Source organism: Eumetopias jubatus, unplaced genomic scaffold (assembly GCF_037043125.1).
Source record: "Eumetopias jubatus isolate StellerSeaLion01/CBP00866 unplaced genomic scaffold, mEumJub1_p1.0 scaffold_7, whole genome shotgun sequence".
Classification (NCBI taxonomy): Eukaryota; Metazoa; Chordata; class Mammalia; order Carnivora; family Otariidae; genus Eumetopias; species Eumetopias jubatus.
In genome coordinates, this window is record NW_028274813.1 from 122,764,847 (window position 1) to 122,779,890 (window position 15,044).

Here is a 15,044-nt window from a genome sequence, read left to right on the forward strand (position 1 = left end):
TACTATACACATAGGGGTGCGTGTATCCCTTTAAGTTCATGTTTTTATATTTTTTGAGTAAACACACCCAGTAGGGTAGTTCTATTTTTAACTTTCTGAGGATGGTCTGTTTTCCACAGTGGCTGCACCAGTGGAAGGGTTCCCTTTTTGCCACATCCTTGCCAACACTTGGTATTTCTGGTCGTTGATTCTAGCCATTCTGACGGTGTGAGGTGATCCCTCATTGTGGTTATGATTTGCGTTTCCCTGATGATGAGTGAAATGGAGCATCTTTTCGTGTGTCTGCTGGTCATCTGCATGTCGTCTTTGGAGGTAGGTTGCCTTTTAGTTGGTTGTTTCCTTCACTGTGTGGAAGCTTTTTGTTTTGATGAAGTCCTGATAATTTTTTATTTCCCTTGTCTCAGGAGACGTATCTAGAAAAGTGTTGCTGCAGTGTGAGAGAGATGACTGCCTATGCTCGCTTCTAGGAGTTTTATGGTTTCAGGTCTCACACTTAGGCCTTTCATCCATTTTGAGTTTATTTTTGTGTGTGGTGAAGGCAAGGGGTCCAGTTTTTTGTTTGGGGGGCTTGGGGGGTTTTTCTTGCATGTGGCTGTCCAGGTTTCCCAACACCATTTGTTGATGAGACTGTCTTTTTCCCATTGGATATTCTTTCCTGCTTTGTCAAAGATTAATTGACCATATAATTGTAGGTTTATTTCTGGGCTCTCTATTCTGGTCCACTGATCTATGTGTCTGTTTTTATGCTAGTACCATACTGTTGATGACTACAGCTTCGTAATATAACTTGAAGTCTGGAATTGGGCTGCCTCTGGTTTTGTTTTTGTTTCTCAAAATTACTTTGGCTGTTCAGGATCTTTTGTGGTCCCATGCAAACCTTAGGCTTACTCTAGTTCTATGAAAAATGCTTTTGGTATTTTGATAGGGACTGCTCTGTATGATATCTTTAAGACTTAATTTGTGGCCTAATATATGGTCTGTTGTGGGGAGTGTCCCCTGTGCACTGGAGAAGAATGTGTGTGTTGCTCTTGGCTGGAGTGTTGTGCACGTGTCTGTTAGGTCTATTTGATTTACTGTGCTGTGCACGTCCTCTGTTTCCTTCCGTCTGGTTGTTCTGTCCGTTATTGGGAGCGGGATACTGAAGTCTCCAGCTGTTACTGCAGAACTGGTTTCTCCCAGGATCATAGGGGAAGAGAGGAAAAACTGAAACAAGACGAAACCAGAGAGGGAGGCAAACCATAAGAGACTCTTAATCTCAGGAAACAAACTGAGGGCTGCTGGAGGGGAGGAGGCTGGGGGATGGGGTACTGGGTGCTGGACACTGGGGAGGGTATGTGTTGTAATGAGCACTGGGTGTTCTGTAAGACTGATGAATCACAGACCTGTACCCCTGAAACAAATAATACAGTATATGTTGATAAAAAACCTGTTTCTCCCTTCAATTCTGTTAGTTTTTGCTTCACCTATTTTAATGGTCATTAGGTGTGTAAGTGCTGATAATTTTTATATTTTCTTGATGGATGGAGTCTTTTATTAATATGTAATGTAATTTTTTGAGTCATGTACCTTTTTTGTTTTTTTTTTTTGTTTTTTTAAGATTTTATTTATTTGACAGAGACACAGCGAGAGAGGGAACACAAGCAGGGGGAGTGGGAGAGGGAGAAGCAGGCTTCCCGCCCAGCAGGGAGCCCGATGTGGGGCTCGATCCCAGGACCCTGGGACCATGACCCGAGCCAAGGCAGACGCTTAACCAGCTGAGTCCCCCAGATGCCCCCCAATCGCTGTCTTTTGATTGGAGAATTAAACCCATTTCCATTTAAACTAATTACCGATGAGGAGGGACTGACTTCTGTCATCATGCTATTTGTTTTCTCTACATACTGTCACTTTTTTGTCCCTTATTTCCTGCATTTCTTTTGTGTTTAGGGTGGTTTTGTTTGTTTGTTTGTAGTGAAGTGTTTAAATCTCTTCTTCGCGTCCTTTTGTGCAACCTCATAGCATTTCTTTTGTGGCTGCTGCAGGGATTACATTTATTATCAAAACTGTAACATTCTAATTTGAATTTATAGCAACTTTAGTAACCTGGAAAGACTCTGCTCCTCTATATAGCTCTGCCCCCACCCCTTTGTTGTTGTTGTCCTAAAATTACGTCTTTATACAATGTGTGCCCCAGAACATGAACTAATAATTCTTTTAAATGCATTAGTCTCCCAAATCATGTAGAAAATAAGATTTGGAGTTACAAACCAAAGGTACAGTGAAACTACCTTTTACATTAGTAATTGTTTTTCTTTGAATGAATTAGTTTCTTAAGTCACATTGACGAAAAATAGTTACAAGCCAATTGTACGATAAAAGATTTTATAATTGCCGATGTATTTACCTTTATTGAGGTCTTCATTTCTCCTTATGGCTTCACGTTACTTAATCTTGTTGAGGATGCCTTGTATGTGATGATTCGCTTCTCTCTTGCTGCTTTTAAGTTTTGCTGTTTGTCTTTTGAAAGTTTGACTGTGATGTGTCTTAATATGGGTCTGAGTTCATCTTACTTGGGAGTTCATTGAGCTTCTTGGATATTTATAGTCATGTCTTTCTTCAAATTCGGGAAGTCTTCGGCCATTATTTCTTCAAATGCTCTCTTTGCCCCATTCTCTCTCCTCTTTCCGGGACTCCCGTGATGTAGGTGTTGGTCCTTGAGTTGATATCCTGGAGGGCTGTTAGGCTCTGTTCGCTTTTGCTCAGTCCTTTTTTCTTTCTGCTCCTCGGTCTCAATCATTCCCATTGTCCTGTCTTCAGTATCTGATTCTTTCCTCTGCCTGCTCAACTCTGTCTTTGACTCCCTCTGGTGAGGTTTTAATTTGAGAACTGTACTTTGCAGCTCCAGAATTTCTTTTTAGGTTTTCCATCTCCTTAATGATATTTCTGTCTTGTTCACATGCTTTCTTGACTTTCTCCACATCTTCCTCTAGCTCTTTAAGCATGTTTAAGACCATTGTTTTAAAGCCTTTGTCAAACATGTCTGCCGTTAAGTTTTTCAGGGACAGATCCTTTATTTTTTCCTTTGATATTGGCATACTTTCCTGTTTCTCTGTAAACCTTGTGACATTTGTTGAACATGGGACATCTGAATCCAGTAATGTGGTAACTCTGGAAATTGGATTCTCCCCTCTTTCCAAGGATTGCTCTTTTTTGTTATTGTTTTTGTTTTCTTATTGTTGTAAGCTGTCTCTGTACCAACAGTCAGCCTGAGGTGTAAGCTTTGTCTTCTTGTGTCTTTTCTAAGCCTTTCCTTGGGCATACACAGTCCCTTTCTAATTTCCCCCACATATGCAGAAGTTTTGGGATGTGCCAGTCTTTTTTTTTTTTTTTTTTTAGATTTATTTATTATTAGAGAGCGTGTGTGTGCAGCATGGAGGGGAGGGGCAGAGAGAGAGAGAGAGGGAGAGAAAAATCTCAAGCTGACTCCCTGCTGAGTGTGGAGCCCATTGCAGGGCTTGGACTCACAACCCTGAGATCATGACCTGAGCAGAAATCAGAGTCGGACATTCAACTGACTGCATCACCCAGATGCCCCCAATGTGCCAGTCTGTAATGTCTAGCTCCTTCTAAAAGGCAAAAAGTGAAAAATGAAGGGGGAACCAAAAGGCACCGGCCCTTCAAGTCTCCTGGGAGTCGCTTGAACCAGAGTGGGGACAGGCTTGCAACGATACACGGAGGTACCGCAACCCTGGCCGCCTGCCTCTCTGCACCTCCGTGATGAGAAGCAGCACCCAGAACACAGACCCCTGCTATTTGGAGGACAGGTTCCTTTTGCCCACCCTGACTCTTAGAACCGTGTGGCGGCTGCTTGGGGAATATTTGTACAGCTGCTGCCAGTGGCTGGGGGGTGGGGGCGGGGTGGCCACTACTGTGCAGAGCTGAAACTGCCCAAAGTTCATCACAGTTTTTACCATCCACGCCTTCCCCTGCAAGTGGCGAGCCTGCAGCAAACTCGAGTTCCAAAACAGTTGCACCAAACCGATTCTGCCAGCACCGTCGTTGTCTAGGTGCGGAGACGGGTACTTCCTACTCTGCCTTTTCCCAGAATCCTCTCCGATGGTCATTTTTGTTTCTGATTATTGGTCACAAACCTTGTGCACATGTGTCCAGGTTCATCTGCAGAATATTCAGAGTAGAACTGGCGGCCGAGGTATCTTTACCAGAGAACTGTGTAGCCCCACCAGCAGTGTGGGGTTTGGAGCGGCTCAAACACCACGCGGACATGCAGCAGTTTTCGTTTGTGTTTCCCCCAGTACTAGGGAAGTTGGGCAGCTTTTCATTTATTTTTTGGCCATTTGGGGTTTTTCTGTTTTAAAGTGCCTGTTTCCGTTTTCTGCCCTTTTAAATTTTTCTGTATTTTTCTTAGTGATTTGTTTTCTTCATTTATGTTAGGTACAAGTCCCTTAATGGTTACATGTTGAGAATGTTTTCTGCCGTGTTGGTTTTTCAGTCTGTGTGGTATCTTTTGGTGTTAACCAGTTTGTGTTAAATGTTACTCTGTGCCAGGTAATGCTCAGAGTGTTTTACAAATAACAACAAACAACAACTTTTGATCAACAGAAGTGCTTAATATCAACTTTATCAGCATTTCCCTTTATGGTTAATTGGTGTGTGTGCATATATGTGATTTAAGAAATTTTTCCTGACTGGGGTGTCTTTACGATACCTTTTTTTTTTAAAGATTTTATTTATTTATTTGACAGAGAGAGGGAGAGAGCAAGCACAAGCAGGGGGAGCGACAGAGGGAGAGGGAGAGGCAGGCTCCCCACTGAGCAGGGAGCCCGATGCGGGGCTGGATCACGACACGACCTGAGCCGACGGCAGACACTTAACGACTGAGCCACCCAGGCGCCCCGATACCTTTTTTTCTTGTGGTAAAATATACTTAACATAAAAGTTACCATTTAGCCATTTTTAAGTGTATAGTTCAATGGTATTAGGTACATTCACATTGTGCAGCCAGCACCATCCACTTCCAGGACTTTTTTAAAATTCTCTACTGAAATTCTATACCCATTAAACACTAAGTCCTCAACCCCCGCACACCCACCCCCAGTATCCAGCATTCTACCATCTGCCTCATTTTGACTTTTTTCAAGCAGCTAGCCATTATGTGCACACCCATATGCCACCATTATCCTGTACCTAGGTTCTATGTGTATTTGAGTCTATTTCTAGACTTTCTCTTCTGATCTGGCCCGTACCACATTGCATCATAGAAGCTCTGTAGGATATTTTGTTCTGATAGGGCTTGCACCCCTCTCCCTCCTATAGTCCAGTTGTTTCCTTTTACCTTTTGGGAGTTTTTAAAATATATTCTGGATACGTGTCTTTCATCAGATACATGACTTGCAAATATTTTCTCCTAGTTGGTGATTTTTCTCTTCAATCTCTTAGCAGTATCTTGTGCAAAGCAAGTCTTAAAAATGGCTCAAGTCCGGGGCACCTGGGTGGCTCAGTTAGTTGAGCGACTGCCTTCGGCTCAGGTCATGATCCTGGAGTCCCGGGATCGAGTCCCACATCGGGCTCCCTGCTCTGCGGGGAGTCTGCTTCTCCCTCTGACCCTCTTCCCTCTCGTGCTTTCTATATCTCATTGTCTCTCCCTCTCAAGTAAATAAATAAAACCTTTAAAAAAAAATGGCTCAAGTCCAACTCACCATTTTTTTCTTTTATGGATGTTTTTGATGTCCTAACTAAGAACTCTGCCTAACCAAATACCATGAGTGTTTTCTGTTCTAAAAGAAATATTGGTTTAGCTTTTATGTTTAGATCTTTGATCTAAGTTTTGCCTTGTAAGGAGGCATAGGTAGAGCTTTGGTTGGCATGTGAATATCCAATTATTCAACACCATCTGTTGAAAATACCAGCCTGTCTTGCCTTTGCACCTTCTTCGGGAACCATTTGACTACATTTGTGTGGGTCTTTATAGACTCACTGCACTGTTCTGTTCACTGACCTGTTTCCTTTCACCAATAAATGCTACCTTGTCTTGATTGCAATAGCTGTATAACTAGCCTCAAATTAGATAGGGTGAGTCCTCTAAGTTGGTTCTTTTAAAAAATTCTTAGGCTATTCTAGTTTGTGTTTCCATGTAATGTATGTTAATGTATCTGTATCTACCAAAAATATTCTGCTGGGACTTTGAATGGAACTACATTAGATCTATAGATCATTTGGGGGAGAACAGATATTTCACTATGTTGAGTATTCCAGTCCAAGAGCATAGTGTATCTGTTTAGGCTTTATCTCTTCCATCAGTATCGGGCAGTTTTCAGCAGACAGATACTAATGTGTGTTGTGTTTGATTTATACCTGGGTGTATGTAGTTCATTGTTTCGGAGTTATTTTAAATGCTGTTTTGCAAATTTTAGTTTTCGGTTGTTGGTTACTAGTATGTAGGAATGAGGTTGATTTTGTAGGTTAACCTCGTGTTCTATGGCCTTGCTAAACTACTAATTGGAGCTTTTTGTAAGTTCCTTGGAATCTACACAATCATGATGTCTGTGAATAAAGACAGTTTAATTTCTTCTTTCCAATCTGTCATTTTCTTTTAAGGAAAGAGCATTTATTTATTTATTTATTTAAAGATTTTATTTATTTATTTGACAGACACACACAGCGAGAGAGGGAACACAAGCAGGGGGAGTGGGAGAGGGAGAAGCAGGCTTCCCGCGGAGCAGGGAGCCCGACGCAGGGCTCGATCATGACCTGGCATCATGACCTGAGCCACCCAGGTGCCCCTATATGTCATTTCTTTCTTCTTGCCTTATTGCACTGGTTAGGAATTCCGTATAATACTTTTTTTTTAAAGATTTTATTTATTAGAGAGAGAGAGCACAAGCAGGGGGAGTGGCAGGCAGAGGGAGAAGCAGACTCCCTGCTGAGCAGGGAGTCGGATGCGGGACTCGATCCCGGGGCTCCAGGATCATGACCTGAGCCGATGGCAGTCGCTTAACCAACTGAGCCGCTCAGGCGCCCCTTTCTGGAAGTTTTTATCATGAATTTTGTTAAATGCTTTCCTGCATCAATTGATATGATCATGTGGATTTTCTTTGGTTTGTTAATATGGTAGATTACAGTGATTTAATTTAAAAATTATATTGTTTACATACCATAGAATTCACCCTTTTAAGCTACACAACTCAGTGGTTTTTAGTACATTCACAATGTGCAACAACCATCACCACAATCTAGTTTCAGAACATTTTCCTAACCCTCCAAAGCAACCCCTTACCGATTAGTAGCCCCTAACAACCACTACTCTCAACTATTTCTATGATTTGCCTATTCTAGATGTTTCACATAAATGGAATCATACAACATATGGCTTTTTGTGTCAGGGTTCTTTGACTTAGCACAGTATTTTCAAGGTTCGTCCATGTTGTAGCATGTATTCCTTTTTGTGGCTGCATAATATTGTGTGGATATACTTTGTTTATGAACAGTTGAATTTCTACTTTTTTGCTATTATGAATAATGTAAACGTTTGTAAATATATTTTTGTGTGAACATGTTTCATTTGGGTATGAATACCTAGGAGTGAGGGCCGCCTGGGTGGCTTAGTTGGTTAAATGTCTGACTTTGGCTCAAGTTCTGATCTTGGGGTCCTGGGTTCGAGACCCGCATCTGGCTCCCTGTTCAGCAGGGAGTCCGCTTGTCCCTCTCCCTCTGCCCCTCCCCCTGCTCATGCTTGCTCTCTCTCAAATTTTAAGATTTTATTTATTTATTTGACAGAGAGAGACACAGCCAGAGAGGGAACACAAGCAGGGGGAGTGGGAGAGGGAGAAGCAGGCTCCTTGCTGAGCAGGGAGCCCGATGCGGGGCTCGATCCCTGGACCCCGGGATCATGACCTGAGCCGAAGGCAGACGCAGATGCTTAACCGACTGAGCCACCCAGGTGCCCCATAAATAAAATCTTAAAACAAACAAACAAACAAACAAAACTAAGAGTGAAATTGCTGGGTCCCAAGGTAAGTTAACTTTTTAAGGAATCACCAGACTTTTCCAAAGTAACTGCCCCATCTTATATTTCCACCAGCAATCTAGAGCCAGCCTTGCATTGTCAGGGTAAACCCTACTTTGTGATGATGTGTATTCTTTTATATTTTTGGATTCAATTTGCTATAATTAAGGATTTTTGTGTCTGTTCACAAGGGATATTAGTCTGTAGTTTTCTTGTTTCGTGTTTCTGTGGTTTTGATACCAGGGTCATGCTCATAAAATGAGTGAAAAGTGGTATGTCTACTGTTTTCTGGAAGAAATTATATAAAATTGGTGTTATTTCTAATTTAAATGTTTAATAGAATCTACCAGTAATACTATCTGGGCCTGGAGTTCTCATTTTCAGAAGGTTTGCCATGATGGATTAAATTTCTTTCATTGCTGTAGGACTATTCGGATTATTTTTGGGGTGAGTTTGATAATTTGTGTCAGGGAATTTGCCCACTTGAACTGTCAGATTTCTGTGGTTTATAATCTTTCATGACCCCTTTCAGGTTGGTAGAATCTGTAGTGATAGGCTTACTTTGATTGCCAGTATTTTTTTCTCCTTATCACTAAGTTTGCCAATTTTTTTTTTTTTTTAGAACCAGATTTTTATTTCCTCTGTATTGCTTTGGTCTCTTCAGCTTCATTGCTTCTTGCTCTTAAGTTTACTTCCTTTCTTCTTGTGAGTTTACTTTGGGTTGTTTAATGTAGAAGCTTAAATTACTGAGACTTTTCTTCTAATATAAGCATTTGATACTGTAAAATTTCCTCTATTGATTTAACTACATCTCAAACTTTGATTATTTCGCATTTTAATTTTTGTTCAGTTGAAAGTATTTGAATTTCATTTGAAACTTTTTCTTTTTTTAAAGATTGTATTTGAGCATTTTCTGAGAGGTTTTGTTGTTGTTCTTATGGTTTAATTCCATTATGGTCAGAGAACATTTTGATCAGTTAAATTTGTAAAAAAAAATTGGGGGCACCTGGGTGGCTCAGTCAGTCAAGTGTCCATCCAAGTCTTACTTTTGGCTCAGGTCGCGACCTCATGGGTCGTGAGATCGAGCCCCAAGTTGGTCTCCATCGCTCAGGGGGGAGTCTGCTTGAGGATTCTCTCCCTCTGCCCCTCTGTGTACATGGGCTCTCTAAAATAAATCTTTTAAAAAATTTGTTAAGGCTTATGACCCAGAATATGGTCTATTTTGGTGACTATTCCATATGCACTTTACAAAAGAACATGTTTTCTTGCTGTTGCTGGATGGTGTTCTGCAATTAGGTCCAGCTGGTTATTGGTGGGATTAGTTTCTTCTAGAACCTTGACTATTTTTTATCTGGTAAATTTGTCCATTTTTTCCTTTCAGTTCTATTGGTTTTTGCTTTGTGTATTTTGAAGCTGTTTTAGGTGTATAAACATTGAGAACTGGGATGTCACTGAAAGTGGTGTAGGGAACTCCAGGGCTCTTTCTACAAAAGCAGCTAACGGACTGGCAGAAACTGTCAGAGTCAACTTGTGCAGAACTCTCGAAATCCAGTCAAAAACTTCCCCTGAGAAGAAGCTGCTGCATTGTGGGTAAGTGCCCTATGACCTTTTTAAATCTCCTGCCAACCACACCCCACGGCGGGGGGGAAGTGGGGCAGGTGGGGGTGGGGGGGGAAGTGGGGGTGTGGGGGGGAAGTGGGGGAGGTGGGGGGTGGATCACGACGACCAGAGCTCGCATTTCTGGTGCAGGTCTGTGGCACCAGAGGGAGGAATACAGTCCTTCTCAAAGAATTGTGACTGGATTTTGACCTCTCCGGCATTTCCCAGAAAGACCAACGTAAGAGCTGGCCTTTGTTTTGCCAGACTCCGTGTTCCCAAGGCTGGGTGGCTTTTGCCAAAAATATTTATTGGCACAAGAATTGGCTGCAGCAGCTTGGAGAAGGGACGATAGTTGGGACAGGCAACAGACATACAAAAAAGCCTGGGAAGAAAAAGTTGGGAAAGGAGATACATAGGGAAAGGCCTTCTAAAGCTCCCACAGTGTACTGAGGAACTGAGAAAGCATAGCCCACGCCTAGGGCTGGTGTAGACGCTCAGAAAAGCCTGAGAAAGCTGGTCTTCAGGCTCCACACAAGCAAGAGGTAGAGGCTGAGACAGAGTTGTCTCATGGCTAAGCCATGAAGGAATGTGCCAAATGTGATAATTTTTCTTTGAAAGTTTATTTTTAGTAATCTCTGCACTCATCATGGGGCTCGAACTCACCCCCCCAAGGTCGTGAGTTGCATGCTCCTCCCACTGAGCCAGCCTGGTGCCTCTCATTTTTCTTTTAATGAGTGAGTTTAGCAAGCAGGATACAAGAGCAATATACAGAAATCAACTGTATTCCTAGAGGCAGGCAACAACCAGGAATTGTAATTTAAGAATATCACAGTAGCATCAAGAAATATGAAATACTTAGGAAGAAATCTGACAAAGATGTGAAAGATCTGTATATATGACCTATAAAATATCGGTGAGAGAAAATCTAAAATGGAGATGTCAGTTCTCCCTAAATTCTTCTATAGATTCAATAATCCTCAATTTTTTTGTAGAAACTGACAAGCTAATTCTGAAATGCATATGAAAATGCAAAGGACCTAGAACAGCCAAAGTGACTTTTAAAGGTGTGAGCGTCTGGCTGGCTCAGTAGGCAGAGCATGCGACTCTTGATCCCAGTCATGCGTTCAAGTCCCACATGGGGTGTGGAGCCTACTTAAGTGATAGAAATGAAAAAATAAAATTAGAAAGCTAACACTACCTCATTTCAAGCATTAATATTAATTCAGTAATCAAGACCATAGAGTATGGGCATTAGGACAAATGGATACAGCTGATTTTTGACAGGGTACAAAGGCAGTGCAGTGGAGAAAGGACAGCCTTTTCAACTAATGTTGCTAGACAACTTGATATCTGTATGCAAAGAAAATGAAGTCAGACTCGGAGCCAGACCCATAAATACACAGAGCCCAAATGGATCACAGACATAAATGCAAAACCTGAAATTTTAAACTTCTAGAAAACCATTACCTCTTGGGTTAGGTAATGATTTCTTAGAACAAACGCACAATCTAAAGAAAAATGGGACTTTATCAAAGTTAACCCTCTTCTTCAGAAACACTTAAAAAAGCCACAGACTGGGAGATTTTTGCAAAACCTAGGAAAACAGGACTTGATTGGGGTAATGGTCTCACAGGTGTACATATACGACATCAAAATTTATCCAAGTATACACTTCCAATGTGTATTTTCTAATCAAAATAAAGGCTGTTAAACCAAAGGGCCAGGCAACCTCACCCTATAAAAGCTAATCCTGTTAAGGGCAGACAACAATGCAGCCAGAAATTTCCTAAGATGACTTCAGCCCCTTTATATATCAGGAGTTGGATTTTTTCTCAAAATAAATAAATCTTTAAAAAATATTTGAGAGAGAATGAGATAGAGCCTGAGAGGCGGGAGGGTCAGAGGGAGAAGCAGACTCCCCGCTGAGCAGGGAGCCCGACACGGGACTCAATCCCAGGTCTCCAGGATCATGACCTGAGCCGAAGGCAGTCGCCCAACCAACTGAGCCACCCAGGCACCCTTCAAAATAAATATTTTTAACTTAGAAATAAGTGCATAAAAGAATATAAAAATCACACTCCTGACTAAACATTTCTTGTATGTTTATTTAGTCTTCTCTGTTTTCCACAGACCAAACTGACCAAAAAGTGATTTGGGGAAAAAAAGAAAAAACACCACCATGCATCTTTTTGAAACGTAAGTATACACATTAATTTATTTTCAAGAATATATTTATATTTTTAAAAACAGGACCTGTATACGTCTAAGCAGGATGGCGGACACAGAACCAACCTGTGCTGCTACGCTTTCAAGAACCATCGAACGTGCTGACAGTCGTACTGGCGCAGGCAGAGTGAGAATAAATAGTGCTTCGGGGAGAGCAGTAGTGATTGATAGAGCAGGTGAGGATGTGGACGCTGTAGCAGGAACAACTGCCCAGTACTGATATGTGCAAAGTTCCAGATCTCCGGGACAGAAAGGGCCCGACCGCCTCCCAAAGTGACTGCCAACTGCAGGGGCCAGACGAACTCCGGCACAGTGGGCACAGGGCGGGGGGGCCTCGACCCAGAGAAAATTACAGAACCAGAGTTCAGGTAAGCATGTGTGTTCATACACACATATCCCCGCAGAGGGCATTGCACTATGTAACTACATAACTGTACACAACTGAACAAAGGAGCTCCCAGCCTCCCTGTCACCTCTTTGGCAGTAGGTCAGGCCATCTCACCTTCTGACACAGACATCCTCATCAGGAGGAAGGCTATCCTGTGTGGTGGAGACAGATCTTTAGGTGAGAGCAAAGCTCTCACAGCTAGAGCATTCATGGAACATCCCTAAGCAAAAAAAGTGTCAATTACTAATTCTAAGGGTACGAGCCAACATTACTTCCTGTCCCATGCCCCCAGGACGGGCACAGTCATTTTCCTACACAACGGTGACATACAACAAGCCCTTGATCGTGCTTCAGCAAGTAGAATGATGGGGCAAAGAAATCAGGTTCCATCTGCTAAAATTTGCACTTACCGCTATCAACTAAGTCTTAGTGTATTTCTTGGGTCAAAACAAAATCAAGTTGTTGAAGACCCACTAAATCTCTGATGGATTTTCATCTGTGCCTCTCATTCACTTCTGTTGTTAGGCTCGTGGCAGTGGAACCAGATTTTCAAGCACACCTAAACTCAAGAAAGATTCCCCCCCTGTATAATCAGATCTAGTCTAAGCACAGGAAGCCACAGCAGCTGACTGATCAGGGCTTCTCAGGACTGGATGTTGGTCGAATTGAGGATTCGAGAAGTAGCATCAGATTTGGAAGCCTTTGAAAGTTCTCGCTGTTGAAAAATAAACACTGTCAGTGGCAGTACAGCCCCCCTCCCACGTGCCCCGCCCTCGTGTGCACGGGCGTGTGTTCCTCCGAGCCCCAGGTCCCTCTCCAGCACAGGTCATGTTAGGAACATCAGATGAGAGACTCTGAGCACCATTCTATTAGTCACAGAGGAAGCATGTGCACATGGTGACCCTGGACCCCTTCCCTTAGCCAGTACATTCTGTTAAAACCTCACAGAAGAGAAATCCCTTACACTTCACAAAGTACTCTCTGGAGTTATCAAGCTAGGCAGGCAACAACCTTTGGTCTTTTGAGCCCTTTATAAAGCAGTGGGCCAGACCATCTATCTACCAATCCCTGGGGCTGAGGGCCTTGTAACCTGCTGGTGATTTGATCTCATGCTGGAGCACATGGAATAGAAGAAGATAAAGCACGAATGACCACTGAGTAAGAGAGGTTAGTGTTAGTAGAGGTTAGTCTGCTGGCTTTGGTACTGCCTGCCGGAGTCTACCAGCCAGAGCAACCCAAACCAGATGAACCTCCCTCCCTAGGCCTTGCCATAAAGATAAGCAGGTACATTTAAGCCCCAAGTGGATGACACAGGGCTTGGCTAAGCAAGCAAGAGAAAGCGGGACCCTCTGTCCAGCAGTCAGCTAGCCAGAGTGACACACTTCTATAAATAAAGCCATACCAATCATGTAATTTGAAAAAAGTGCCATAGTATGAAGCTAGTTTACAAGCTCCAGCCTTGGGCACCTGCCCCATTCTCCGTCTGCAGCAGCAAGAGAGTTGGCACCATGGCTCCCAAGGGGGAGGAGCAGCCTCCCCTCTCAATACAGGAAGGGGAGACACAGAGAAGAGAGAGCACACATTGTTAAGTAAAGGGCACTGCGGTTATGTGTTTGTTAGTGAAGATGGAGTAGGTTAGTAGGAACTGAAGAGTGGAAAAAAAATCACTTTTTCAGAGCCGCATGTATGCTTGAGCAGCTCAATGTGGTAGAAACAGGTAGAGGCAAGGAAATAAGCAGTGGCTAGCTCACAGTAGACAGAAAGTTGGCAGTTCAGCCCCAGGGGGTTAGTAAGGCATATACTCCAGGAAATAATCAGCACACAGGCCAAGAACCTCATGATAGCACACAGCTGGGGCTCCCCTCCCCACGTGATGGGGCCTCTCTTCTTTCCAGCACATTGGAGGCCTCTGATGTCACAATTGGGGAGGGTGAAGGTCTTCTGGTGTGAAATACATCATAAAAAAAACTTTGCCTGACTTTAGGTAGGGCTGAGAATCCAATTCAAGTCTGAACAGGTGTTAATCAGCCGGTTAGGCCGTTGGGACTTAAACCAGAAAGTATTTTTGATTTCTGCGTTAGGAACTCCTCCTTCCTTTGTAAAAAAAACGTTCTATGATAGTACAGCTGAGATTGGTTAGTGTAGCTCCGTGCCCAGATGGGAATTAAGCCAGCAGATGTGACAGATGAGTTTGGAAAACGGACATGGGACATGCAGGGATTGCCATACAGACCTGAAGCCCAACAGTGGAGCTGTCAGAGAGGGACGGATCCTTCTAAGGACAAAGAATTAAGACAATTACCAAGAACTCCACCAAGAGAGCACCAGGGCAGTGATCAGAAGGGTCACCTCCTGCAGCCAGGGAATGGTATTTCTTAAGCAGAAGGATCCAGGTTAAATGTCGAGTTGCTACTGCCAACTTCCTTCTCATATATCCCCTTAAACCACCCGACCCCATGCCACGGTCAAGGCAGGAAAGGGATTCTCAGCCTCCAAAGAACTGTCCTAATCGTCTGGGTGCCCTGGGGAAGAAACCCGCTCTGCCCCAACTGTGTGCTCCCCAGAGACTGGTAGATATTAGAAAAGGTGAATTACCGCAAACTCAGAATAGGTGCTGGCAACAGAATTAATGCTGAAGTTGCGCTGGAGGGGGGCCAAGGCGGGGTACCCACCGCTCAGGATGCTGCCATTGAGCTCCAGGTTCTCCTTGTTGGCTCCATGCCTCCCAGCACGGGGTGTTTTTTTCCCCGAACAAGTGGAAGTGGTGACTGGCTGCAAAGAAAAGAGAGAAGTCCGTGCATCATTGCTCATAATGACCACACATACCCG

The 15,044-nt window shown here is 43.1% G+C and overlaps 1 protein-coding gene and 1 long non-coding RNA gene across 4 annotated transcripts in view; one reads left to right on the plus strand and one right to left on the minus strand.

Annotated features, from left to right (window-relative positions):
* The window catches only part of LOC148163989 (uncharacterized), a 16,409-nt gene continuing 1,365 nt past the window's right edge, over window positions 1–15,044 (plus strand). The window contains exons 1-3 of the long non-coding RNA XR_015768597.1: window positions 1–312; window positions 9,416–9,592; window positions 11,732–11,797. This is a non-coding gene — a long non-coding RNA (uncharacterized LOC148163989). The remainder of the gene's footprint in view (window positions 313–9,415; window positions 9,593–11,731; window positions 11,798–15,044) is intronic.
* PRC1 (protein regulator of cytokinesis 1) overlaps window positions 11,680–15,044 on the minus strand; it is a 20,606-nt gene continuing 17,241 nt past the window's right edge. Inside the window, exons 13-15 of one of the 3 annotated variants that reach the window (XM_028122087.2) lie at window positions 14,811–14,987; window positions 14,449–14,490; window positions 11,680–12,930 (exon numbers count right to left, since the gene is read on the minus strand). In XM_028122087.2, coding sequence (XP_027977888.1) covers window positions 12,859–12,930; window positions 14,449–14,490; window positions 14,811–14,987 — 291 coding nt within the window. In that variant the 3' untranslated portion in view covers window positions 11,680–12,858. The remainder of the gene's footprint in view (window positions 12,931–14,448; window positions 14,491–14,810; window positions 14,988–15,044) is intronic. The other 2 variants (XM_028122089.2, XM_028122088.2) reach the window with 2 other exon arrangements.